This window comes from Chionomys nivalis, chromosome 14 (genome assembly GCF_950005125.1).
Source record: "Chionomys nivalis chromosome 14, mChiNiv1.1, whole genome shotgun sequence".
Taxonomy (NCBI): domain Eukaryota; kingdom Metazoa; phylum Chordata; class Mammalia; order Rodentia; family Cricetidae; genus Chionomys; species Chionomys nivalis.
Genome location: NC_080099.1, coordinates 33589633 through 33616954, shown reverse-complemented (window position 1 = coordinate 33616954; position 27322 = coordinate 33589633). Strand labels below are relative to the sequence as shown.

Genomic DNA, 27322 nt, shown 5'->3' with positions numbered 1-27322 from the left:
AGTAACTCTGCATTGCTTGTGTGAAAGTGGTGCGAGCTGGATACATCTGGAGGTTCAGGGCTGAAACAGAGTGGAGAATACATTGTTCTGGAGACCAAGCAAGTTGGTTGTAGAGGTAGAACTTGAATTCTCTGATTGACAGCTGGAGAGTAGAACAGTTAGGGATCTCACAGCATTGTGTGTACACAAGGTCGTGCCGAGTGTTCTGCGCTCTTTAAGGGATGCTCAAGGTAAATTTTCACTATATGCAATCTTGCTTTGTGGATCTGAGAACTCAGCGTTCTCCACCATGCCTCTAAAGCACAGTTCATCCTGTATCACGCATTGGTCCAGGCTATCTATACCTGTTAGAGCAGTTAGAACCTCTAAAGCACAGTTCATCCGGTATCACACATTGATCCAGGCTATCTGTACCTGATAGAACAGTTAGAACCTTTAAAGCACAGTTCATCCTGTATCACACATTGGTCCAGGCTATCTATACCTGTTAGAACAGTTAGAAGGAAAGTGCAAACCTGTCGCTCACTTTGGATTCTGATCTTTTGTTTCTTGACATTGGACCGAAATTATTGCCTGTGTATAAAACATAGAGAAAGAACAGCATTATTAGGTTTTGGGAATGAATGATAGGCCACATCTATGTTGTAAAGTGTATGGTTAACTGTAGCCCACTTCATCAAGAAAGTACCTCTGCTGGGAGCTGGAGAGATGGCTCTGCAGTTAAGAGCACTGACTGCTCTTCCAAAGGAACCTGGGTTTGAGTTCCAGCACCCATGTGGTGTTACCACGAGTTGTAACTCCAGGGCCAGGGGATCTGCCACTGTCTTCTGGCTTCCCCTGGCACAGCATGCACATGGCACATAGCCATACATGAAGACAAAGCCTTAATACACATAAATGAAAACAATAATTCCTTAAACATGCCCTGCAGATTTGACAAATAGAGCGGATGTTCTGTGTGATTTCACAGAAGACTGTGAGCTGCCCAGGAACTCCGTTTATATGGGCAATGAGTCAGAGAGGAGGTGAAGCTCCTCCCATGGGGTTCCTACCCAGTCCTTACCCCCCTTAGATGTGTGAAGTGGAGCCTACTTCCTCTGGCCACACCTGTTCCTTCTGTAGCTTCTGCTTTTCTATTAATGTCTGGTACCCTTTCCCCAGGCAGCAGTGTCAAGGTCTCCTTACGGGATCCTGCTCTCAGTGTTCCTTGCTTTCTGTAACCCTCCTCTGAAATGCACGACACGTTAACCGTGCAACATCGGTTCCTGCTCAGGTACCATGGGTGTAGAGAAAAAGCACGGAATGAGGCCAGAAGACTCTCAGTGGGGTGTCAGCCCTGGCCGGTGGCTGTGGGCCAGCCACTTAATGCCTCGGAGAGTCTGCAAATTCATGAGAAGTGAGTGTTGAGAGCGACACTCGAGATTTCTTCTGTAGCACTTGCCACAAGGATCAGAAGTACTCTGTAGTGTGGGATGCGCCATCTTGGCCAGAGACACGCCCTGTGATGTGTCTCATGACACATAGCCTGCTATTCATTATAGAAGGTGATGTGTAAATTGCTGAGATAGGACATGATTTAACGTAAGCACATAACATGTCTGGGTCACTGATTCAGAATTTGAGGGGATGGTCAAGAGGGATTTCCCCTTTTCTGGCCCAAATAACAAGGTACTTGAGACAAACAAGTTGCTTCCTTTCTAAAGAATTTTTCTTCTTAATATGTAGCATGATATTTGCACACACTTATAGGGGACAGTGTGATGATGTGTAATGATAAAATAAATCAAGGTAACTATTATTTACACACACATTTTTATCGTTCCTATATGAAGGGAAACTTTGGACTCCTCTCCTCTCGTTCTTCATACAAGCAATGGTTAATCCGGTAAATGACGAGCATTCATCTGTGCTGTAAGCTGTGAACACTAGAGCTCAATCTTCCCATCCGACTCTCTGTTGTACCTATTGCTCCCCCTCCCTCCCTTCTCCTTCTCTAGTAACCACTAGTCATAGTTTCTAGTTCCACAGAATCAGCTTTCTTAATATGCTGCCTTTTTACATTAATATTTTTTCATCTATCTAAAAAAAAAAAAGGTCAGAATTAATTAATTACACGTTGTGCAGCGGCAGATCCCGAACCAGCTCTTTAAACAGGGTGTCCCGTAAATGAAGGCAGTCTCTGCAAGGCGGTTCGCTGCTGGGAGGCCAGCTTAATAGGATGTTATCGCCTGGAAGAAATTCATGGCCGGAGCAAAGAGGTGTCTGGAATTCCCATCTGGGATTTATTAGTGTATGTATGCAGGTGGCGTAGGGCGGATGTTAGTTCTTAAGGAAACAAAGTTTCCAATCTGAGGATGCTGAATTTGTTGCTTTGTAAAGTGGCAGCAGCTGCCAGTATCTTCCTGGCCCTGGAAATTTCATCAGCTGAAGTGGAATGTTGCTCAGTCTGTCTTATTAATGATCCGGATGGCGATTATGGCGGCTTGGAGAGTAGTTAGTTAGGCTGCCCCTAGTGCCGCCCAGCCGTTGCTGTCTAGAGTCTGGTGAGCATCTTCTGGGAAGGTTGCTTGCGCCCCCACACTCTGTTTATAAAGATGATAAAGCAAGTACGTCCACTCTGCACACACTGTAAAACAGAAGGCTTGCAGCTGGCAGAGTTGCTTTCTTCTTGGCTCCTTTTCTGACGGAATTTTTGGGAACTTGTTAGAGTTATGAGTCGGTGCGGCTTGCCGGCCTTGCCTTGGTCTTCAGTGCAATGCAACTGCTCCTTTAAACTTCCCTCTCTTTGAAGATTGCAGTTTTGTGTTTTCATCGTTTCTTGTAATATGCTTTATGGGCGGAGGAAATGCAGTTTATTCTTACATGTTGTCATAAGTCAGTATCGTGAAATGTTTTAATGATTATTTTATTGGTTATATTGTTATAGGTCTGGAAAGGCACACATGCAAACAGACATGAGGGATAACCTTGCATTGGCAATAGCACAACCTAATTGTCTGTCTCAAAAGACATCTGATATCAACAGTAGAAGTTGCATAGAGAAGTTCACCACTGGCTTCAGCAGGAAAGGGGAGGCCTAAGTGTGGCTTTGAGAGGGGCAAAAAGAGGATGTAGCTTTAGGGAAAAAAATTAGGCTGGCAGCAGCTGCCCCCACAATGTTACCGCACAGGGTGTCATGGTTCACAGTAAGGGTTCTTGCAGGTAGTTTCCAGGTAATGGAAACAAGTGTCAAACGTTTCGGAATGGTTACTTTTTAACCCATTTGTGTCTGTGAGTCTGTAGGCACGAACTCACGAAATTGTCCTAGAAACACTTCATACTTTCAGGTGTTGCTATTGTTTTTATTGGGGCGGAGATGAAGACACTGACCGGGAATGGGTCTCACGGATAAGCCCAGCTTATCCGTGTCACTTTGAGGGATGCGGGGCTGTGGCAGATAGGGACTATTGTATTGTAGCCTTGGCAGGCATTTGGGTTTTCAGCCCGTGCTGCTGGGAGAAACCAGCTTTTAAAATTCTAGGTGTTGCACCTAGAGCTGATGACTTAACTCTTGGTGCAGGAGTAGAGGAGAAAGGGCCAGGAAACATTTTGATTGGCACTTGGTTTAGAAATAAAGGGGGAAAGAGAGCAGCTAACATGAATGATAACCATCAGACTTCTAGTCACTGTTGTCTAAATGGAGAAAAGAAAATGAATGTTATATGTAGTGATATGAACTGCAGGCTGCGGCCCGGCTCCTGGCTAGCTTTACCCGAAATAATTACACGGAAACTGTATTCATTTTAACACTGCCTGGCCCGTTAGTTTCAGCCTCTTATTGGCTAATTCTCACATCTTGCTTAACTCATTTCTAATAATCTGTGTACCACCACGAAGTGGTGGCTTACCGGGAAGATTCTAACCACCATCCGTCCTAGGTAGGAGAAGCATGGCAACTGCCTCACTTCCCTTCTTCCCAGCATTCTGTTCTGTCTACTCCACCCACCTAATTTTCTGCCCTATTAAAAGGCCAAGGCCGTTTCTTTATTTACCCAATGAAATCAACACAAAACAGAAGACCCTCCTACATCAGTTATGTAGAAAGAAAAATCAGGATGTTCAAAAGGGGATCAAGATGGGCTCTGATGGTGCCTTCAGGGGTAGATGTTTCTACGTTCAGTGACCCTCAGCAGCCATCCAAGCAGACCAGTCCTAGGCAGTTGGAAATATGTGACCAACTTGATAAGTATTTATATACTAATAACTTTGTAATCCTATCAAAATAATAATACACTTAAATTGAAAGATTTGGGGGGGTATTTTCTTTTTTATTTACTAATGGCATATGTGTACCTGTGAGGTACTGTACATATTAGCCAATGTCCAATCAGGAAACTTGTATATTAATTTGAGCATAAAAGTTTAAATGAAAGGTTAGCTAGGAAACACTGTAGTGGTCTCTCTCTCTCTTTCTCTCTGTCTCTCTCTCTTCTTTTAGAATAGAGGACTGAAGAGGTGGCTCAGAGATTAAGAGCACTAGCTGCTCTCTCAGAATACCTAGGTTTGATTCCCAAACCCTACATTGATGGCCCACAACTTCCTGTAACTCCATCTCCAGGAGATCTAACTTCCTCTTCTGGTTTCCATGGGTACCTACACACATGGTGATATAGACTCACATAGGCACACATACACTTAACACTCAAATTCCACTTCTGATTACATAACAGAAATAATTGTGAAGGGTAGCAATTGCCACAGGTGTGAGCAACCCAAAGTCTGCTACAGAGATGATGTGGAATATCACTCAGCCTTTAAAAGGAGATTCAGACATACTTCTTGACATGGATGAAGGTGAGTGAAGAAAGTCAATCACAAAATCACCGGTTCTGTATAGCCCACTTACAGGTAAGCTGCTTAGAGTAGTCAGTCTAGAGACAGAAAGTAGCCTATTAGTTAGCTTCCAAGATTTAAAACACTCCGAAGTATGTAGTGTTGATAGCTATAGGGACATGTCAATGTATTTAAATGTCACTAATCTACATATTTTCACAGTTGCAATGATAATTTTTTTTTTATTTTTATTTTCGAGACAGGGTTTCTCCGTAGCTTTTGGTTCCTGTCCTGGAACTAGCTCTTCTAGACCAGGCTGGCCTCGAACTCACAGAGATCTGCCTGCCTCTGCCTCCCGAGTGCTGGGATTAAAGGCGTGCACCACCACCGTCTGGCTGCAATGATAATTTTTATGACATGTGTATTCCACCACAATGATAAACATGATAATTAAAGCAAATCTATTAAAAAGAATATTAACTCTGGTGGTGATTGGCTGGTAGGAAATACAGACAGAGCTTGCTAGTGAACGAGAAAGAACAGCTTTTCCCCCACTCCAGATATTGGCTCACTGGGTGGCAGCCAAGTCACTAGGGTGTTTGTTGTGCGGACAGAACTTGCTGGAAAGCCACCCGTTAAGCTGCTGAGGACTGCTGCTCGTGAGGAGTTTTCTCACTTGGGACGTTTGTCCATCATCTGAAGGGAATGCCAGACGGAACTGCCAATCAGTCAGGTGCACAAGGGGAGCCAGCTGATGGGAGCTCCATCAGGGAACCCATAGAAAGCAAGCGCCGAGTCCCAGAAAGGAACTTCTTCCTATAACATTTAGGAAGTGCTGTCCACTGAATAAGTACAGAATTCCATCAGCCGGGGGAGAAACCCTGGGTGAAGTTTTCTCGGAGCAGATAATGAAGAACAGGCTGGGAATGTGAAGTGAGGGGCGACTGTCATGAGTCACCTCGCAACTTCTCCAGCCTTGAGATCAGATAGGGTCCTGCAACCCTAATTTCCTGTCCTGCATTCCCATGCACAGAGGAATTGTGTTTATCACATTTCTTGAGAAAGAAATGATGTCATCACATGAAAAACAGCACAGTGTGACCTTACACTGTGAACGGGCTTGGGCAAACACTCATGTACTGCACATCGTCCAAGAGATTGAATGTTATTCTGTTCCCCTCCTCGCCCCCAATCTAGGATGCCATGGCCCCCTTGTGAGTTTATTGTAGTGCCCTGAGTGAGGCACACAGACACCCCGTGTGGCTATCCAGAGCTTCACCTGTCAGTTCTTAGCAGCAGCTTTAGGCCACACTACTATAACTAATGGGAGGCTAAGGTGCTGGTTTAGTTAGGGACGCATTAGAGTCCTGTGCAAAGTAAAAATGGTACAGAGTGGTATTAATTCTGGAGCCCTCACAGGAAGTTACTGAAGACTGGGAGCCTATTCTTTAATTTGTCTAAGACTTACTGAGCGAATGCTGCTTCTAGCATGCCAATGGGTTGTGATTTCTTTGGGACCAACTATAGCTGGCTTCTTTTTCGAAACATTTTGCCATGGGAAGACAGACAGCTTAAAATGATTACAAAAGAAGATTTTGAATCTTCTCAATACACAGAAGTGAAAAATGTTGGCAAGGATGGGAGGCGTAAGTGTCTTTTGTTATCAACATGCAGTGTACTAACATATCACAGCATGCTTCATAGAGATGTGCAGTTATGTCAATATTTTATGGTCATTCTTTACTTTACATTTATTAATAGTGTGTGTATAGGTCATTGTGTGGGATGTGGTGTGTGTGTGTGTGTGTGTGTGTGTGTGTGTGTGTGGTGTACATGGATGTCTGAGGGAGTCAGTTCTTCTCACCACGGGGCTCTAGCCAAAAGGCTTGAGGACAAGCACCGTTCACTGCTGAGCCATCTGTTAGGCATGTCTTATCAATTTTTAAAAACTACATGGCCTTGAATGTAATGCGAGGGCTAACAATGTGAAAGGTCAGGCAGAGGTGCAGAGAGCGAGTCAGGAAGGGAACAGTAAGGTCCCAGCTCTGCATCACCATATGCTCCAGGATAAAATTAGGTTGGACTGTGGCGCATGTGCTACCTTCCAATTATTTGCATCTGTTTGAAACAATCACGTATAGCTGAAATCGGGAAAAAAATTAAACGGCATGTAAGGGGACTTAGCTGAACTTGGTAGTTTAAAAAAAAGTCAGTGCCAATAGATTTCAGACTGAGAAAGTTAATGATTTTTCACTTTATTCTACAGAATTAATAGGCTTAATATTACATTCTGTAGCGTGTGCACGGCCAGGTGGGGAGTCAGAACATGTACCCCGTACTCTGAAGCACAACCGGCACCTATTTCTATAGCTCCCCTTTAAGGACTGACCAAATAAACCTGTTTCAGAACCTGACCTGGTCAAGTGGAAAAACTTGTGATCCATAGCAGAGAAGAAGCTGCTCCTCGCCCCGCAACCCTGTTGGGATAAGTTCTGCTTCACTTCACATTTTACCGCCTGCTGAGTTTGTCTGTCCAATGTCAGCCTCGGCCACTCTGCCTGGAATGCCCACCCTATCCCGGGCTTTCTCCACCAGCCTTTTCTGTCCCTTAGACCGTGACCACCTGGCACACGGCCAGAACCTCCTGGATTCTGCTCATGTCCGAAACCTGATGTAAAAATCAGATCGTGACAACTGGGCGTAGGTTAAAGTGCCAAACAGATCCCAAGCTAAGAGTCTGGATTCAAATTTCCACATGTGGCGCACGACTTTGGGATTCCAGATTTTGTTCAGAAACTTGGGGTGGGGGGGAACCTTCTCTGCTCAGATGCAGTCTGAGGTTCTGCATTCAGGACTCATTCCTCAACCTATCTTGGCATCGTTCTCCAGCCCCTCCCAGTCAACATAGAGAAGAGAAGAGATTATCACTGGAGGTCCTGAGCAGAGCCCCTCTGGCTTCCGAATGCGTCGCAGTAATCAATTACAGATGTGTGCGGCTAGCCAGCGCTGGAAGGCTGCACAAGAATCTCAGATTGCATGCTGCTCCAGCCAGTCAGTGTGAGGGGCTCTCTATTAAGTTGTTGAAGAAGAAAATTCAGTTATAAATCTATATTTGTCTCATCACAAAATTATTTCTTCAGTATAAAGGACGTGGGGGCAGCAGTTAGAAGGGAAAGAATTTTCTCGTTGCTGCCCTTCAACTTGGACTTCGGCTCACTACAAAGAGAAGCTTTCTAAGTGGGGCTGCCTTCCACGGAAAGTGTCTCTGCTAAGAGAGGTGAGGGAGGAGGTGGAGGAGAGAGGCTGCTGCTGACGCGTCTAGGGGTCACGTCAAATGGGGGGTTAGAGGGGTGACAGCTAACGCTGTGTTCAGACTTAGCTCCTGTGACTGTTGCATCTGACGGTTGTTCACCTGGGCTGTGACTGTTGATCACCTGAGTTGAGGAGGGCCGGCATGCCTCAGTCAGTGTGACTCCGTGCTGCCCTGACTCAATGGATTTCTTCCCATCAATCTGTTGAATCCTTTCTGTGACCTCCCCTGAGGCTTTCCCATTTGACCCCATTAGCCTGGGCAGAGGAAGAATTACAGCCCTCTTGCGTTCACTCTCTGTAGCTCATCAATCTGGGTCAGCATGTAGGGTTTCAAGCAGACATTCCTGAACAGTCCTAACCAGTCTGGCCTCATTCATGAAAATATGGGGACATGAGGCAAGGGATGTGCTATAGTTTGCATACCTGGCCAGCTTCTTGGCTCATTTCATCACTGATAATAAGTAGCATTACCCCCATTTTACAGATGCGCAAATAGAGGCCTAATGACTTGCCTGTTTGTAGAGGAAATTTTTTAAAAAGAGCGACTAGAGGAGCCTTTCCGCAGGCATGGGCTCTGCTATGCTCTCCATAAGAAGGCCAAGAAACCCTAATTGAGTCTGGAGTTTTTTTGCGCCCCCCCCCCCACTTAATTCTGATTTTGCTTCATATCCAAGAAAGCTTAGTTGGGGTCCCAACTGAATTTTTAATTAAAAAAAAAAAGGCCAAACACATTTATGGTCTCATGTAGCTGAATAAATAGAGGCTATTAAATTTATAGCTTACTTGAAGCACTAAATGTCAAGACTGGAATGGCTTTAATTTGGAGTGGTGATCTCAGCATGCGAACAAGGATTAGAGCCGTCTGTGCTGGAACCGCAGCCAGATGTAAACTCTTTGGTGACCTTCCAGTGTCTTTGAGGCATCCCTCTTCTGTGCAGGGAGGACCGATGCAGGAGGCAGGACGGAAGCTCAGCCCACATCCATTCTGGCCTGGAGTCCATTGCTCCTCAGGTCGGTGACTTGAAAAGTCATAGAACCTCTTTTCTTCCAACTTTTTGTTTGTCTCTTTTCCTCCATCTCTCTAAGGAAAATCTTCATTTCCTCCTTAAGGGCCTCTATCATCTTCATAAAGTTATTTTTAAGGTCGTTTGCTTCTGCTTCTTCTGCGTTGGGATGTTCAGGTCTTGCTGTTGTAGGACCACGAGGTTCTGGTGGTGCCATATTGCTCTTTATGTTGTTGAATGTACCATTGTACTGTTCTCTACCCATCTCTTCCTTCAGTCAGTCCAGGTGGTGGTGTCTGTGCCTCTGGGGGCTGCTATGCTGCAGTGATTGGGTTTGGGGGTGGCAGAGTGGGGCTTGTAGATTACAGGGTCCAATGGAAGATGGGGCTGGAGTGGCCCGCCCTCAGGAGCCTTGCCTGCTGACTGGCTAGTGGGGCTGGATGGGTGGGGGGCAGAACCGCCTTTCTCTAGTTACATATAGTGAACTCAAGGGGTGACGTTAAATACAGCTATAGTAATGGTGTTCCTCTGCTAGTTTCTCGTTGAATGAAGATCCTCCAGTCTCCAAGCCGAGGACAGATTCAGACATTTGATCCCTCAGTAGACAGGGTCTCTGTTTATGTTTAGCAGTGAAGTTTCAAATATTCAATCTTCAGCCATCATCGACCCCACTAAGACTAAACCAAATTCCAGAGAAGTAGATTGAGGCAAAATAGGAAGGCAGGGAAATTTTAAAGAACGTGGAAAGAGAAAGGAGCCCCTCAACTTGGAGCGTATTTGAATTCTCTCCCTAACCGAGGGTCAAGAGTTCTGACATAACTAACAAAATTTGCAATGAAGAATGCCGACGTAGAATTCCTTTTTATATTCTTCAAGCAAAATGATCACATGGTAATGAGTCATGTGACCTGTGAGTTTAGTCTTACTCCGGTGCAGCCTGCACTATCCACTGCACCTCAGAAACCACCTTCTGACCTCATCACCTTCTCTCCTCACCCACCACATAGGAAGGAAAAACAAGGAGAGAGTTTCTTAGAAACCCCCTGAAGAATGTCACTTCAGAGCCACCAAGTCATACCTGCAGTCTCTTGTAGAACACAGTGATGCCGCTGTCTCTGGAGAAGCCAGACTTATTTCTGGGATATATAGTACCCATTTCCTAAGCACCCCTCAGAGGCGCCCCTAAAGTTAATACCCACACTGAAATCCTGTGAAAGCTCTATTTCATAAACTCCAACACTGTTTCCAAAAAGAAAACATAAAAGAATTACTGATAAGTATTCTAGGGAAAGGATCATGGAGTCACAAATCCTTCAGTATTTTACAACCTGGTCTCTGTGTGTGTGTGTGTGTGTGTCGCGCGCGCGCGCGCGCGTGCACGCGAATGCGGGTGCGCATGAGCTTTGCGATTATCTACGCAAAGCTTTGTAGCACGGATGATTTCTTAGGAGAGAAACAGAAACAAACAATGGAATCCTAGGAAACAAGTGCGCACCAGATGCATAGCTGTCTGCCTGCCAGCGCGCACCTCAGCGTCAGCGCTTCTCACTCCCTCAGAACCCTTTGCTCACACCCAGAATATTAATGGTTATGTAAGATTTGCTGGCACTGTCATTGAAAGTCTGAATGGAATTTACCCATAACCACACACTCCCAGAGTCTGGTGACAGTACCCCTTTCTCTTCCCGCCTCCTCGCTCTTTCTTAGTTGCCTCTGCTGGTTCAGGCACTTCTGTTCCACTTCATGCTCAGACCCCTAACCTAGCCCCTCTGCTCATCAACATACAAGGCCACAGGAAGCATGAGCTTCACCTGCTCGGAAGGTACATAAATGACCTCCACTGTTAAACGAGTCCCCTTTCTGCACTGAGAGCCAGGATACGGGGGCAGGGAGGGTTCTGGAGAGACACCCAGTGAGGCCTTCCCATGGTTTGGAGGCTTGAGTGTGAATGTTGTCTTGGATGGAAGGTCCTTAGCCCCAACCAAATGGGACCAAGAACCAAGAGCCTTTTCCACACTTCAGGACAGTGTAAAGGTCAGTTTTGTAAAGAGATCTTGGGAGGATTTTTGTTGTTGTTTTCTTTTCTTTTATTTTTTTGTTTTTCGAGACAGGGTTTCTCTGTAGCTTTGGTGCCTGTACTGGAACTAGCTCTTGTAGACCAGGCTGGGCTCAAACTCACAGAGATCCGCCTGCCTCTGCCTCCTGAGTGCTGGGATTAAAGGTGTATGCCGCCTCTGCCCAGTATTTTGGGAGTCTTTGACGACAGGTAATAGCAAAGTTGAGGACAGCCTCAGAGTCGAACAGAAGAAAGTCACTTTGAATACTCTGTAAATAGCCATTTTGTGACCTACAACTTCATATGTTCAGATTCAGCACCGTAACATCAGGGCAGAGGTAAAAATAGTCACATTGATGGCCTGATCCGAGCTGCTTCTAAGCCTGCAGTTGCCAGGACAGGAGTGGCTGGTAGAGGTACCTGGTCTTCATTGCCGATGACCAGACCCTCCTTGAGTCTGCTGGGGCATATGATAGCAGGACACTCCTGAGTAGCCATGCCGGCTCTTCCCACTTCAGCTTGCTGGCCCTCTGAGTTGAGGATCCTGCAATCTACTTATTCTTCAGAGGCACCTGGCTTTCTGGCAGCCAAAGGGCCAAAAGCCCAGGCTGCAGCCACCTCCTCTTTTATTTTAAAACCAGCTTCACTCAAGTGCCATCGAAAAGAGCCTGTCTGGTTGCTCAAGATTCAGTTGACCTTACTACGACTTAGTTAAGTTGGGTTGGTGTTAATAAGTTTTTCACAGACCCAAAAGTACCTTGGGAGGAATTCATTTAATCTGTGATCCAGAATTATCAAAATTATAAGAGGAAGCTCCAGCTAAGAGAGACCCATTTATATGTGACTTGTGTAAATATTGGGTAATGTTCGAATCAATGGATAAATGATCAGAACTGTTTTAGGGTTTTAAATCCTCCCACATGGACCTAGATGGGAAAGTTCCATTATCGCAGAAGTGTAGGAATGCAACATTGTATTTAAGTATGCCTTTTTCTAGATCTGTTTAATTGCTATTTTATAGTAAGTGATCTACAAAGGATGGTTAATGTGAATTCTGAGCTTATTGCTCAAGTAAGGATGCTGGGCTGTTTCTCAAGCATACAGGAATAAATAGGGGGCTGGGGATATAGCTCAGCTGGTAAAGCGCTTGCCTGGAATGCATGAAGCCCTGGGTTCGATCTCCAGACCCACATAGACTAGACAGGGTGGTGCAAGCCTACAATCCCAGCACACTGGGGGTGAGAGCAGGAGAATCAGAAGTTCAAGGTCATACTTGGTCATTTAACAAATCTCAGACCAACCTGGGAATCCATGAACCCCCCTCTCCAAAAGACAAAAATGAATAGTCAAAGAGGCAGTAGCAGATCTCTGTGGAGTCCTGGAGTATTAGCCACTATGACTAGCCCAACCCACTTTGAATAAAATTCTAGCAAAATCAACACTACCAATTATTCACTTGGAAGTAGCATGAGGAGATGAGAGCTCGCGAGGTCCAGCTGTCCATTGCCATGATTTTGCAAGTTGGAGGTGTGAAGCAGAATAGTTTGCCCAGGGCAGACGGCTCTAAGGTTATGGTGTGCTTATCATCAACAGTCTTTTAAGGTAAGCCGGGCATCCTTTGTTCCTGAATTTAATCTGGGGACATTCTTCCCCAAGGTGACCGCTGGACTGTATTTGAATAAAAAAAAGTTTCTCTGGAGGTTTCCTGAGGATCCTGGTGACTGTTCAAAAGATCAGCAGGGCTGTTAACAGGACACTAAGTTGATTACGGGCTGCTGTGGCGGCATTCAAACTGTTAATTCAGCACTTGTTCTCCTTGGCTAACCTGGGCTGGGCTGAAGGCCGTTTTGTGAACCCATGTAAAAACAAGCAGGGTATTAAGGATTTCTGCTTAACAGACCTTAGGAGGTTTGCATGTCCTTGGGTTGTAAATGACATTTAATAAATATTACATAAAGGGGCACTTCCTGAAGGAAGTGAGAAAGTCATTGTGTTTGGGGCAGATGAATGTGGAGGCTGGGCAGTCCTCATTTGCGTAATCATCACCTCATCTTGGGAAAGGTGCTGCTTCACCCCAGCTAGAGATTGACAAAAGTTATCTCATTTGTGTAGCACACAGCCATGACGAGGTTCCTCAGAGCCCCCAGTGGACATCCGTGGACATCTGGCCTGTGGAGGCGGAAAGCAAGGCCAGATGCTGTAGGGTAGGGAAGGCCAGAGGGATTTCCTCAGAAGGACGGGCAAGGCCTTGTGTGACTGGCAAGGGAGCATTTCTTTCCATTCAGAACCATCTCCATCTTTATCTCAGCCTGTGTCTGCCATGAACCTAAAATCAGGGAGCATAGGCTGACCAGCACTAGGATGTGGGGCAGAGGGGACCGTGATAACCTTGATTTTCAGGAGGGTGCAGCCCATTTTTCTTTTCCAAGCATGTACAGTTTCCATAGGCTTCCACATCACTGGTATTTTCCAGATGTTTCTTTCTTCCCTCTGGCTATTATGTCTTGGTTCACCTTGCCCTTTCAATAAAATTGATAGAAAATTCTGAAAGGGTCTTAGGCATGTTAGAATCAATCACCCATCAATAGGAACTGATTTAATATCAGACCTTATATTACTATTTATAATGTCCCCTTGCCTGTGAATAGAATTGGTACTGTTCAAATTTAATGTTGAAGTAAAAGGCAAGAATATCCTTTACAAAAATTTATTGTCATAAGGCGCAATAGTTATGATAACCCGTATGTAGCACTTATTCTATCAAATTGCTGTGTTTATAGTACTGGCTGCAATACCAGACACATCTGTGAATTATATATTACTTTTATCTTCATTTTATAGATGAGCAAATAGATACTTGAGAGGTTTATTATTATTATTATTTTGCTTAAGGCCGTATAAATAATAAATAGCAGAGCAAATCTAAACCCAGATTTGAGAAACCTAGGCAGTTTACATAGTTCTTTCATTAAATTGACCATAGAGCCTGCCCCCTCCATATAAAAAAAAGATATAAGGAAAAGGAAGGCAGCTGGAAAAGACATTTCTTAAAAAATGTACCTCTCCACATAATCTCCAGTTGGGTGTTTCCTTCCTTTGGATGATTTTCCTTTCAGGAATGTTACCTGAGGCCCCTCACCCTAGGATTGGTGCTAAAACAAGGGTTGGTAAAATAAATAACCTCCGCAAGACAGGTAGAGTGGTGGAAGCTGTCATACCCACTTATCTGAAGGGCAAACCGGGCTAAGAACTGCTGTGCTCTGGGCCCTCCTGCCCTTTGGCCTTTTATCTCCTGTTTGTCAGCATTCCCCAAAGCCAGAGAGGTCTTTAACTCCCAACATTGGTTAGAGGGAGCCAGCCACGCACTAGGGGCCTTCTGCCCATCCTGTCCTACTTTCTTAGAGGCCATTCCTGGCATTGGTGAAGTTTGTGCCTTGCGAACGGGACTCTTCCAAACGCTTGCAACAGCATCTGTATCACTAGCCAGAAAAAAATAGCAGCCCTGAAAGAGTTTTCATGTCAAAGCCCAAGACAGGCAAAGTCAGAAGTGCTACTCCCAGATGCAGTGCGAACATCCCCCAGTGCACTTCTGCTCCGCACCTCCGTTCTCTCCAGGGCACCTTTCCTGCGCTGGGCCCCACCTGCCGGGTCGCCTCCACCCGCGGCGGCCCCTCGGGGGCGGACTCCTGTGGCCCAGCCCCGCGCGATTCGTCACTCCTGCGGAACTTTCCCCTGAAAATCCCTCCCGCAGCCAGCCGCCCGCCTCGGGAGGTTCTGATCTCAGCGGCTTCCTCCCACCGCGTCCCGCCGCCCGCGCGCATCGCTCTCGTCCGGGAGCCTCGCAGCCTCACGTCCATGTCCGCGGCGGTGGCGTCTGCGGCTGTGCACCCCGACAGCATGCTCTCCGAGGCGGAGGAGCCCAAGGAAGGTACGCCAGCCGCTCGGCTCGCCAAGTTCAGCGCAGGAATGTGGAGGAAGGCGGGAGCAGGCGCTGATGGGAGCAGCTAGCAAGCGGTGGGGAACTTTGTCTCTCTCCAGCCTGGCTGGACGCGGAGAGCCCAGTGTGCAGCCCTGTCCCACTAGGCAGGCGTTAAGGGGCAAGGCACCCAGCATCAGACCTAGCCAAGCCTGCCCACCAAGGCTGCTTTTCAGATTTCTCTCGAAAGGAGAAAGCGAGCTTTGACTGTTAATACAAAAAGAAAAAAGCGCCTGGAATGGGCCGCCTGCCTGGGGACAGCCCAAAGCTGGATTCCCAGGAACAGCCCAAGTCCGGGTTTCTTGAAAAGGGGTGTCAGAAATTGGAAGGGATGTGAGTTTCCGGCTAAAAAGGGGAAGCTGAGTGAGGAGAAAAGTGAAAGATCTTTATTTCTTTTTTGTTTGTTTTTTGTTTTGTTTTGCCAGCTCTTCTGCAGTTCGTTTTGCTGGGGACCGAAAGATGTGAGGGGGCCCCTTTTACCATTTGAAATAGGGGAGGTTGTCCCTTTCTGTCTTTGCAAAAGCAAGAGTTTCATTTACTGCTAACAGAGCTGGTGACAGGCCTGGAAAAGCTCCAACCAAAACACTATTATAGCTGGTGTTAGCTTGGGAGTTTATTTGTGTATGAGTGTTTGTGCGCTTTGTTTCCTGGAACTTTATGTATACAAAAGTCCACTTGTACACGGGGGTGGGAGTAGAGGTGGCTGGGGAAAATTAGTGGGTGGGGGTGTTCAAGGTTGTGAAATCCCCTGTTCTTTTCAGTTAGCATCTTGGAGACTGCTAAGTTGCAAGTCAGCCACAGCTCCTCGGGCAGCAACTGAGCAAGGAAAGTTCTACATTTTGCAATGTAGGCCTTCGATGTGGCCCGTGTACCTCGCTATGTGGTAGGAGGGAAACTGGCAATTGAAAGGTCTTGTTTAACAGAAATCCGGGCCAGCCAGCATGAGAAGTGACAGCTAGGAGAACTGTTGCTTTGAAGCAGGGTGTCTCCCTGTGTTGGCCTCTGTACCAAGAGAGCTTTGTGCTGATGGCTGTGTTTTGTGCAATTTACACGAAGTCAAAAGTAGGCAAAGGAAATAGGAGCTGCGCTGAGAAGTCGTTCCTGAACTTTTTTTGTAAATTGCCTAGCGTTTTCTTCCAAGCCTGTTATTCCCTGTCTTTTAGGAAAGGAGTTGGGGTGTGTGTGTGTGTGGGGGGGTGAATACTGCCAGATCAACTGTATCACACCTCCCTCTAGCTTCATCCACAGTCTCACCTCCTTTGGCTGGCTCTGGCTGTGAGTTTGCAGGCAGCCACATGGAAACTGGGGTGTGGTGGGTGCCTTTCACTTGTTCCTCATCTGCCCTTGCCTGCAGTGGTTACTTGCCACACACCCTTTGCCCTCTGCATTTTAGAGGAAATCCAGAATGTTCGTTTCTTTTAAATTAACCTGAGCTGCCAGAATTTTAAATTAATAACAGTTAGGGTAAGTTGTTTTTTTGTTTTTTGTTTTAAACCAAGTCAGAGGAAAATTGGTCTATTACTTTAGTGACCAGATTGATGCATTGAAGCTTGTGCTAGGATGTGTGTTAGAGTGTGCCTGTGTGTGTGTGTGTGTGTGTGCGTGCGTGTGTGTGTGCGTGTGTGTGGCGTATCTGCCAGGCTGCTGTTTTGTGGACTCCAACCCCTCACTTAGTCTATCATCACTTAGTTTTCTTGCTGTTTCTCCTCACTGATCCCATCCTTCCCTACCTCCCTTCACTTACAGTTTGTGGGTTTTTTCCCCTGGGGGCAGCCTTGTCTGTCTTGTTTAGAGCCCTTCACACTCTTTGAACGGCAAGAAAATTGCCTGTGGATGCTTCCCATCCCACTTGTTGTAGTGGTGGAGACTTCCGATTCAGTATTCCGAACCCTCGTAATAGACTCGCGTGCTTTCACTGGGGGCGAATCTGGAAAACATGCCATCAGGAGTAGAAGTCCTGAGAGGCCCATTTATCCGTGCATGTACATGAATGTGGACGAATATGACTGCGGGGATTGTTCAGCTCTCATAGCTTAGAATGCCCTTGGCTCTGTGCCAGCAGTAGCTCCCGCCTATAGTCACCTCCTGAAGAAATGCTTTCATTTTGCCTGTTTGCCAGTAGGTAAGTGACTGTGCTTCACGTGATTTAAAAAAAAAAAAAAAAATCCAGGATTTGCTATGAAGGAGAAAGGGTTTACAATATCTAGCCATAGGGGCTGGAGAGATGGCTCAGAGGTTAAGAGCATTGCCTGTTCTTCCAAAGGTCCTGAGTTCAATTCCCAGCAACCACATGGTGGCTTACAACCATCTGTAATGAGGTCTGGTGCCCTCTTCTGGCCTTCAGGCATACACGCAGACAGAATATTATATACATAATAAATAAATAAATATTAAAAAAAAAAAAAAAAAAAAAAAAAAAAAAAAAAACAATATCTAGCCATAAAATGAACGGGAAGCAGCCACTTTATTAAGGAGGAGAATGCCTTTGAAAAGAGGATGTCAACAGTTTCCTGTGGATCTGGGCTTCCTGAGGAGACAATTAATATCCACATATTTGGCATTTAGTTGCTTCCTGTTGAGTATGTTGCTTAATTATGAATGTAGTAAAAATGAATGATAGTTGAGATCACTGAGGATGACTTAGACATAAGCACTGAAGAATCCAAGACTCCTTTGCCTTGAGAATCAATCAGGGTTTAGGCAGTAGAAATGCGAAAGCTGACATCGCTTCCTGAGGATCAGGGAGAGAATTGAGGGCTGGCTGGCAAGAGAGTACAGCTCTCTGCTTCATTGCCCACACGAGCCATTTCCCTTCACCCCCTAACCTAGGTCATTCCTGCCCCACCAGTTCCGATATTTCACAGTGCACATGGTGGCCATTAGACAACCTCCTTCTTGCAGACTGACAGCCACATGCACCAAGCCGTGGAGCAGGTGTATTTGATATTCCAGAATGACACCCTTCCACCGTGGCCCTCCACACAGTCTTTCTTGGTTCCTTCCCTCCCACGCTTAGATGAGTTCTCATATCTCAAAAAAAAAAAAAAAAGTGTTTGCCATGTTTCTACCCTAATACCCTTTTCTTTATCTGAGTCCTTTTCCTGACCAGCTCTTCGGAGAAGCCGTTTCTGAGCCAACTCCTCCCTTATCTGAACCAGAACCCCCAGAACTCCTGTCCTTTCCTCTGTTGCTACACACCACACTGGGTAGCCTCCCTTCCAGGCTGCAGTCTCCTAAGCAAAAGTGTCTCATCCACCACCTCAGTCCCCAGAATCTGCAAAGAGAGGTACCCGTTAAATACCACAGACAAAACGGATGACTCGTGTATAAAGCTTATCCCATCCCTTTGTCCAGTTTTCAGCATTACTTATCTGCCCTTTAAAGTGAACTTTCCTTTAAAAACACTTTCTGGTTGTTTTAATTTTCAAGATATCATCTGGCTGTTTAAGCATTACTTATCTGCCCTTTAAAATGAACTTTTCTTTAAAAAACACTTTCTGGTTGTTTTAATTTTCAAGATATCATCTGGCTGTGTAACCCAGGCAAACCTTGAGCTCACAATGATGCTCCTGCCTCAGCCTCCCAAGGGCTGGGATTACAGATACATACCAACATAGCTGGTCTTTTAATGTTCTTTTCCTGGTACCTTGTATTACTAAAATCTGGTTGGTTTTGTGTTTTGGTTTGTGAAATTTCTTTTTCCTTTTGTCTTTTTTGATTCATCACTCTACAAATTTGTCAAAATCATCAGTAAACCTCTGGTCATATCTTTTGTCAAAATGACCATTTTAAAACTGTAATAATAAGTTTAAAGGCTAGCAAAATGGATCAGCCAATGAAGGTGCTTGCCCAAGCTGGATGACCTAAATCCAATCCCTGGAACTCCCATGGGAAAGAAGAGAACCAATCCCTACAAGCTGTACTTTGACCTCCACAATTTCTACCCATCTCCCGTCACACACTGGCACACACACACACATACACACACCACATAAACAAATTAAAACCACCACCACCAAAATACAGCTGTATTTAACACTAGGAACCAGCATCGTCCTTGTTTCCTCTGGCATCAGCATCCCTTGGTTCCCTTTATTTTTCCCAGCTCTTGCGTCACATCTGCTCTGCCTCCATCCTGGTCTCCTCTAAGAACCACCTGTATACCGAGCTGGCTAGTAGGCACTGTGCTTTGAACATTGAACAGAAACCTTCAATTCACTAAGTCTCACATGACCACACCCCTTCTGCCAGCACAAATCTGATCTCTCTTCGGAGTTTCTACTGAATGTCCTCCCCCTCTCTTTGGATTCCTGCATGTTCCCATCAACTCTATTCTTTCCTTTGTCTTCTGCCTCCAAGTGGTCACCAAGGAAGGCCTCCCACTTCCCCTGCCTCGTTCCTCCTGGAATACATCTTGTTTATATGTCCTGCACCTGAGCGTTTGTGCTCGGGTTGTTATAGTAATCGCCCCCATTGCTACAATTCCAGAGGCAAAAAGTGGAATGTAGTTTCTGTTATTGTAAACAAAATAATTGATGGAAATTTTGAATAATTTGTACATTCACTGTGTTTAGACAGCTTTCTGTCACTCTAATAAAAATACCCGAGGTAATCAACTTCTATGGAAACATTTTTTTGTTACTGTTTTTTTTTTTTTTATAGGCTTTTACTGTATAACATAGAGTAGACCTTAAATTAACTATGTATACCCATTAGGGGCTTCAAATTCCCTGTCCCCCTGTCCTAGGCTTGTGGATGCTAGGATGGCAGGTAGGAATCTCTCTGGTTGAAGGATTTATTTTGACTTGCTGTTTTAGAGGTTTCAGGGCATGATTGATGGGCCTCTTGCCTTGGGTCTGTGCTATTAGCAGCTTATCATGAGGAAAACCGTGAATGTGGTGTCCAGGAAATCACAGAGAACAGGGACAGGCCGTAGTCTCATCCTGGCACCCTCCGGTCACTTGAAACCCTCCACCATCTTCTAGTTGTGCCGCCACTGGCGGCCTTTGAACATAAGCCTGCGGGGAACCCTGAGATCAGATCCACAGCACCCACTAACAAGCTCAAAACCCAGGCTTTCAGGATGTTCTAGGGAGCACAGTCAGACCCCAAGAACCATCTGGTGAGGTTGCCACCACTGCCATCACTACCTCTGACTATTCAGGTTTTCTGTCACCTTAGCCTTCAAGGTCCCAGATTTTAGCCATCTGATTGGTCTTGGCTGAGAGTCCCTGCCCTTGCTGCTGGGGGAGAGGGTGCTTCTGATTCCAGTGCTGGGAAATGGGAGTCTTGAGTCTTTCAACTGTGTTAAGGAGACCTGTTGCAAAATGGGAAGTTCTAATTTGCGTCCCCTTAACCACAACAATCTACCCCAGCACTTGGCCAGCAGTACTGTGTTGAGTTACTTCCCCATTCCTCTGAACAGCCCCGTTTCCTTGGCTGTGATCGCTCTGCTTCTGCCTCAAGTAGGTTCTGCCTCCAAGTACACCCATTTTACAGAGAATGCTCTTCCAGCCTGTTCCCCGGTAACCTCTGCTTACCCAGTATGCACTGTTTTCACCCTGCGTTAACAATAAGTCATTCCATTTGCCTGCGCTTTATTATGAACTTTTTGACAACAAGGTTATACATTTTTCCCTTCCTGAACCCCCGACGCCAAACTGGGGGCATCTCATATGGAAGGAGCTAACGGTGGTTTGTTAAATGATTAATTTTAAATGAAGATATGTGATATGGCAGAATCTTGAAGAAAGAGCATTGCTTAGAAGCTGCCTCGCCTCTTTCTAGAAGCAGAAATGGCGCCTTCCGAATCCAGAGGATCAGCCTATTTTGATTTTCTTAAAATTTTCATACAGGTATTCTTATTAGCAAAGACAAAACAAGCATGGGGTCAGGGTCTCAGTAGCTTGCCAGCGTCGTGAATTTCCTTGAACACAGAAGCGGCGCTGAAGCTAGGCTATGTGGAGTTCTTTCCTACACTAGATTCCGTGCTGGGCATGCTCTCATTGCATGCTGTGTCACGGTCCTTTGTGTCCATCCCAGTTGACAGCTAAGCAGCTTCATTTCAAAGTGTGAATAACTGTACCCGAAGTTAGGAAAGGTAAAACCAGAATTTGAACAGAGACCCACTAACTGCAGAATGTGTTCCTTCAAACCCCCGTATAAAAGTTCCAGCCATGTCTAAACCCGCCCCTCGTCCATCCTCACATAAGCTTGGGGTTCAGGAAGAGTCTCTGTACCCTGGGTCTACTTGTGCCCTAGAGAAGTCAGAAGTGGGGGAGACAGAGGCTGTGGCTCACGCTCTCTGCTGTCTCTTGCCAGGAGGCAGCTGCCCAGGTCACTCTCCAGTGCTTCTGTCCAGCCCAAGTGCAGGAGATCTAGAAGCCAGCATCGCAGGGGGCTGCCTCCTACAAACACTAGAGCTAGGCGATGGTCTTGTTAACTGTCATCACCTCCAGGCTGTAAACCCTGGGACTTATTCCTTCTGTGTAATATATTTTTGTACTTGACCATGTGACAACATGTGACATTGACTTTCTGTGTCTGCTTACTACACTGAATATAAAATGGTCTAGCCACATTGCCACAAATGACAGGAATCCATTTATTTTTATGACTGAAAGGTATACCACATTTTCTTTATTCACTTATCAATGAACAATGTGGATCCCATATCTTGCGTATTAGAAAGTGCGGTGTTCAATATGGGCAGACGGGCATTTCTTTGGCATTTTGATTTTATTTCCTTTGGCTAAGCACCCAGTCAGTGGGATTGCTGGGTCATGTGGTAATTGTATCTCTGTTTTTCTGAGGAACTTCCATACTGTGTTGTGTAATGTTGTATTGATTTGTATTTCTACCAATAGTGTATAAGAATTCCTTTTTATTAAAATACCTGCCAGCATATTTGTTTTTGTTTTCCCGTTGGCGACAGCCACTGTAACTGAGGTGCTGGCTTCACACTGCCGGTTCCAGGTATGCTTCCCTGATGACAGGTGTGGAGCAAATACCTTTTCATTTGTTTGTTGGTCATTTGTTTGAGAAACACACATTCAGACAGATCTTGTGGGTTTTAGTTGGGTGACGTGAGGTTTTGCCATTGAGTTACTCAACTTCCTTGCACTTTACAGTAATCTGTCCCTTGTTTCTCGTTAGATGAATGGCTTGCAGATAGTTTCTATCTTGTAGGTTATGTCTTTATGGTGTCCTTTGCCCCACAGAAGCCTTTGCCGTTTGCTGTATTCTCATTTGTTTGCTTTTGTTTCCTTACCCCAGAAGCCCCTTTCTGTTTCATCATCCTGAAGGTTTTCTTCTAGAAGTTTCACGGTTTCGCTGGTGAAGTATTTATAATTGAGGAGAAGACTCAGTTTACGGTGGTGACTTTCTAGAATCCTCTTCTGCAGGAATGGACCCCTATGATGCTGTATAAGCTGGGCCTCGCATGCTGTTGATTCTCACTGTTTCAGACCCCTGGGGTGGGGCACTTCCGTGTTCTCGTTCATTGCCTTGCCAGGTCCCTCCTTGTATCTTCTCTTTACAGCCCTGGCTTGGCAGAGGGAATGACAAGGCGAGGCCAGTGATGAGGTTGGCTATGATACAGTGCCCGGTACTTGGTAAGCCTGACCTTGATGTCGTACATAATGTAACAGGCATAGCAGTCTCTCCTGAAGGCGAGACTTTGACACCGTTATCCCTTTCCATTACTGTAGTCATTCGCTTTAGAGTACAGTGTGCTGACAAGGACTAGAAGTAGAAAATTTGTTTCGGGATGGGGCGCATTCTTTCCTCTCCAGGGAGCTGTTTACTGGCCTTGCGTTACCTGGTTCTCCGACTTCTAAAAGCTGGGGTACAATCGAGGCTCCCCATACACACCTTTCGAAACTTTTGCCAGCCTGATTACGCACAATCCTCTGTTGTTCTGAACTGTCAGGAGAGCTTGGATGATTAAATTCCCTGCTCCTGGCTATTAGTAATCCAGGAAGTAGCCAAAGGGTGGGTGGGTGGAAGAGAAACGTAGCCAGGAAAGAAATCTCAGGATCCGGTGATTTCATCTCAACACGATACAAAAGTCAGAAATGTGCCACAGCCTTTTATTTGTGGACATTTCTGTTCCGCAGATGACGCTAACAACTTGGAAATTGGTGAAACGAGCAGGGTACATAATGCGGTTTGTTCCTAAAATAATACCACAAATGGATTAGAATAAAATGAGGCCCTGTGCATGGCTAACTGTGTAAGAGAGGTCTGTCTAGCAAAATGTTTTGTAATTAAAATAACCCTCACTGCGAGTGCGTGTAGAATCGCCCACCGTGATTGGGGGTTAGAACAATATCGCGCTGTAGATCTTTTACTCCAAACTCTTCATATTGGAGAGCGGCACCCAGGTTGACAGTGCCCGCCCGCCAGCCTTCTTCTACCCTCTCCCTGGCATGCTTGACAAATGGGGATGTATGCAAACATGGTCTCTGGCTTCAGGCCATGAGATCTCCTTGAAACAGGAGAGTAATCTGTGTGTATAGATGTCACCCACTGCCTTTTGGAGAAGTTTAAAAACCTAAATGGAACATTTGAACAAATGTAATGTTCCCATTTGACCTTCTCCAGTGAGAATAAGAGATAAGGCACTATTAAGTAATATTTAGCTTTGCAAATAGGTCCTCGGTGTGAAAGGGGCAGACCAGAGCCTTAACCAGTGGGCCCACTTGTTCTCATCCCCTTAAGGATGCCCACTTAAGAAGAATCAGTTACTGGGAGCGCTGGTCCGGTGGGGAAGCCTTTAGGAGAATGTGCTGTATGTGTGTGGGTGGGGAAGGAGTCAGTGCCTGTCCTGGAGTGCGCCATTGCAGGAACAGATGCCCATCCCACAGCCTTACCTCCCGGGAGCCTGCAAGCCTGCTGCATTCTGGGAGTCAGAACATTTGTTTTTAGGAAGTAGTTGAGGGGCAGTGACCTACTGTTTTCCGCAACCCCTGACAGACAGTGACCATGGCAGAGGAAGTGTTGACTCTTGTTCTGATGGCTTACCATTGAGGAGTCAGCTGGAGGGGTTGTAGTGTCCTTGTGAGTCGTTACCAAGTGGAGAGCAAATCGGTAGCAGTTCTGCTCTGGGAATCAATAACATCGCAAGGCCTATGTTATCAGATTTGGTTCCTTGCCACCATGTTAATGGTTTTGAAGACAGCACTTAGCCTCGTATATAGACTCTAGAGGAAATGTGTCCTCTAGTGATAAACAAGGTTTAGCCTTATAAATATTGAGAAGCAAAGTCAGGTGGAGAGATTGCTTGCTCTCTGAACTCTGCAAGAAAGTGTGTGGAGAAAGAAAAGGCTGGACCATGGGTTTAGTTTTCTGAAAGCAACCATTTTTTTTTACGGGGGTGGGGGGCAGAGAGAGGTGGAACTAGTTAGGAAGCAGAAATAGACTCACACCAGTGAGAGGAGTAAATCCCAAAGGGAATGGGCTCTGGAAGCCAGGAGGAGAGTCCGTGGAAGGAATGGCCAGTGAGTCTGCAGGAATGTTAGAGAGAATACTTTGCCTCCGTTTGGGGCCTTGAATGAAGTTGGACTCAAATAAACCCGGGAGCCAAAGCTTGATGAGGCCTTTGGGGTGGGGTGGGATTGGAATGTGTCTTGGGCATTCGGCTGCTATTGAATGGAGGAATGAAGACTGTCCTGCTGTAAGTACCCAGTCCTCCTAAGTGCCCTTGATTTCCTAGCGTGTGCTTTCCCAGTCTTCATTACCAACAGACTCCTATCACTCTGTCCGTCCCAGCGCCTCCCCTCAGTGCGGAGGGGAATCTGGGGATCAGGTCTGCAGGCCTCTGGGGCATCACCAGATGAGCCCCAGTACATGGAGGTAACAGGTAAAGATAGCCAAGGGAAAGAAATAAATGTAAAATGGGCAGAAAAGGTTTTCCCACAAGCTACAACAGCTCAAACACTCAGGAAAGTGTCTGGCTTATAATAAAGGAACCCGCACAATTAGAGCCAAACAGAAGAGATACCAAGGAAAGGGTTGGGACAGGACCCTAAGCACCTCTGTGCCTCCAACGCTACCAGCTAAGTACCTCCACGAGGGGTCTGTCTGCTCATTAGCCCCTGGAGGCTGAGTGGAGTCTCCAGCTCCTCTCCCTCTCTAGACGGAGGAGTTCCCTCCTCTTGTATCTTGGTTGGTTCAGCAGCAACCAGTCCTTATTCTCTGAGTTGCCTCATTTGCATAAACAGGTAAGAGTTTGTGGTGATACATAGGAGTGGCTTCTGTCCCTTAGGACCTTTGTGACAGAAACAGTGAACCTAGAACATATAAGAATAGATGTTCTTGTCACTTAGGAAATTCCCAGGGTTTTAGGAACGCTGGCCAGGAGCCAGAGATGAAGATAGTGTTGATTTCCTATTGTATCATACCACCAGACAGGTCTTTGTGCTCTGAAGACTTTTGCTCCCCTTGAGAGCAAGAGAATTTTCCTTTGTTCCTTTCTCCCCTCGTGCCTTCATTTTCTCTCTTCCCAGGTGTTTACTTCTGGCATAAGCTGTATATTGTGGGAAGCCACTGATGGCCTTTGCCAGGGTGCTCTAGTCTTGGCATCTGACCTAGAGCTCTTCGGACTGTGATTTTACACATGCTCGGTAGGATTGAGATGCTCTGAAGCACTCTGAGAAATGTCGGTTTTGTTCTGTAATTAAGATAGGCAACTGTTGTCATAGGCCAGCAGAAATACGTTACACGGCTCGCTCCTGGTGAGAAACAGGGAGATAATGTTAATGTACAGTTTCATTTTGGAGCTAAGTAAATAAGGAGGCTCACAATGGCACCCCAAGGCAGAACCCTGCCCAGGCGTGCTGACCACGCTCACACAGTGAATCCTCCCAGCACCTTTCATGAAAAGCCAAGAAGCAACCTTTTCTTTCCTTCTCCAGAATTCTCCTGTCAAAGTAAAATGGTAGCGCGCAGACAGTTCCCCTTACAGTGAGGCACTTCACAAATGATTTTTTCTTTCCAGGGTTAAAATGAAAATCGGGGAAGTCAGTTTTGAAATAGCTAGGATGAAAACACACCCCTCCTCAGATCACAGGTTCAAACACCAGGGCCAGATTCTTGAGAAGGCGATAATGAAAGAGTCATATCCTGGGTAGCTGTCAACAGAAGTGGGATTCTGGGGCACAGGTAGCACCTAGGAAAGACAGGGGGAGAAAGGACTGGAAGCCAGAATTGAACAGGAAGTCAAAGGAGGAGGCATTTGGCAGATTCCAGAATAAGGGAACAATGAGAGAGAACTGGGCGGGTGGGGGGGGGGGGGGAGTGGTGGGAGGGGCGAGTAAGAACGGGTGGGCGTGTGGAAGGAGAGGAAGGGAGGAGTGTGGGAATAATGTGAATTGGACAAAATGTAACTGAAAACCCCCAAAGTGAGCTGCAGTATTTACCAGGCAAGAAATGATGATGACCTGGGTAAGTTTGGGCAGTTTGCTTATTTTGGTTGGTTTAGCAGGAAGTGGGATGGGTGCTGTTTGCCAATGCGCTATGCCAACTTGGAGCCAAAGGAATGGTGCCATTAAAAGATTATTTTTTTTTAAAAAAAGTAAGTTTCTCAGACTGGATCTGCATGAGGGGCCCATAAAGAAGGTAGCAACATTGGTACTTCTACAGCATGCTGACCTGGGCCAGTCAAATGCCAGCCGGGGCTGTGTTGAATTGGCTAGAATGTCTAGTAACATGTTTTACTGGATTATAAAAGTGATTCCCTCCGAAAACTAGCAAATGGCAAATGATCAATTAGCAAAGCAATAGAGCCAGCCTGTGACAATCATTTCAGATCTGCCCGCTGTTCTGGGCCATCTGTTTGGACAGGGCCAGCATTCCAGGACTGTTGGATGGATTTAAAACCAAAGCCCCTTGCCACGGAAGCTACACATCCGATTCTGGGGGCTGCCCTCATCGACCAGTCAGATGTGAACTGGGAAGAATTTAAGTTTGGATGGAACTGGCTTATGTTGTTTGGTCACTCAGCCTTAGTTCTGACTTCCTGATCAAGCTGATAATTCTAGAAGTCCATGTAAGAGTGACTATTTCACATTCCTCTTCTGGCCTCGTATCCCAGCATGCTGTGGGATCGGTTCATGGGAGCGTCTGGCCGTAGGGGCGGGGAGGCGTTCCTCGTGTCTCTCA

The 27322-nt window shown here is 46.0% G+C and overlaps 1 protein-coding gene across 3 annotated transcripts in view; it reads left to right on the top strand.

Annotated features, from left to right (window-relative positions):
* The window catches only part of Tnfaip8 (TNF alpha induced protein 8), a 116759-nt gene that overhangs the window by 60108 nt on the left and 29329 nt on the right, over window positions 1-27322 (top strand). The window contains exon 1 of one of the 3 annotated variants that reach the window (XM_057788716.1): window positions 14928-15112. The exons of the other annotated variants lie outside the window; for them this stretch is intronic. Within the exon in view, the coding sequence (XP_057644699.1) occupies window positions 15040-15112 (73 nt within the window). The 5' untranslated portion in view covers window positions 14928-15039. Of the gene's footprint in view, window positions 1-14927; window positions 15113-27322 lie in introns of those variants that run through there. 3 annotated transcript variants of the gene reach the window in all.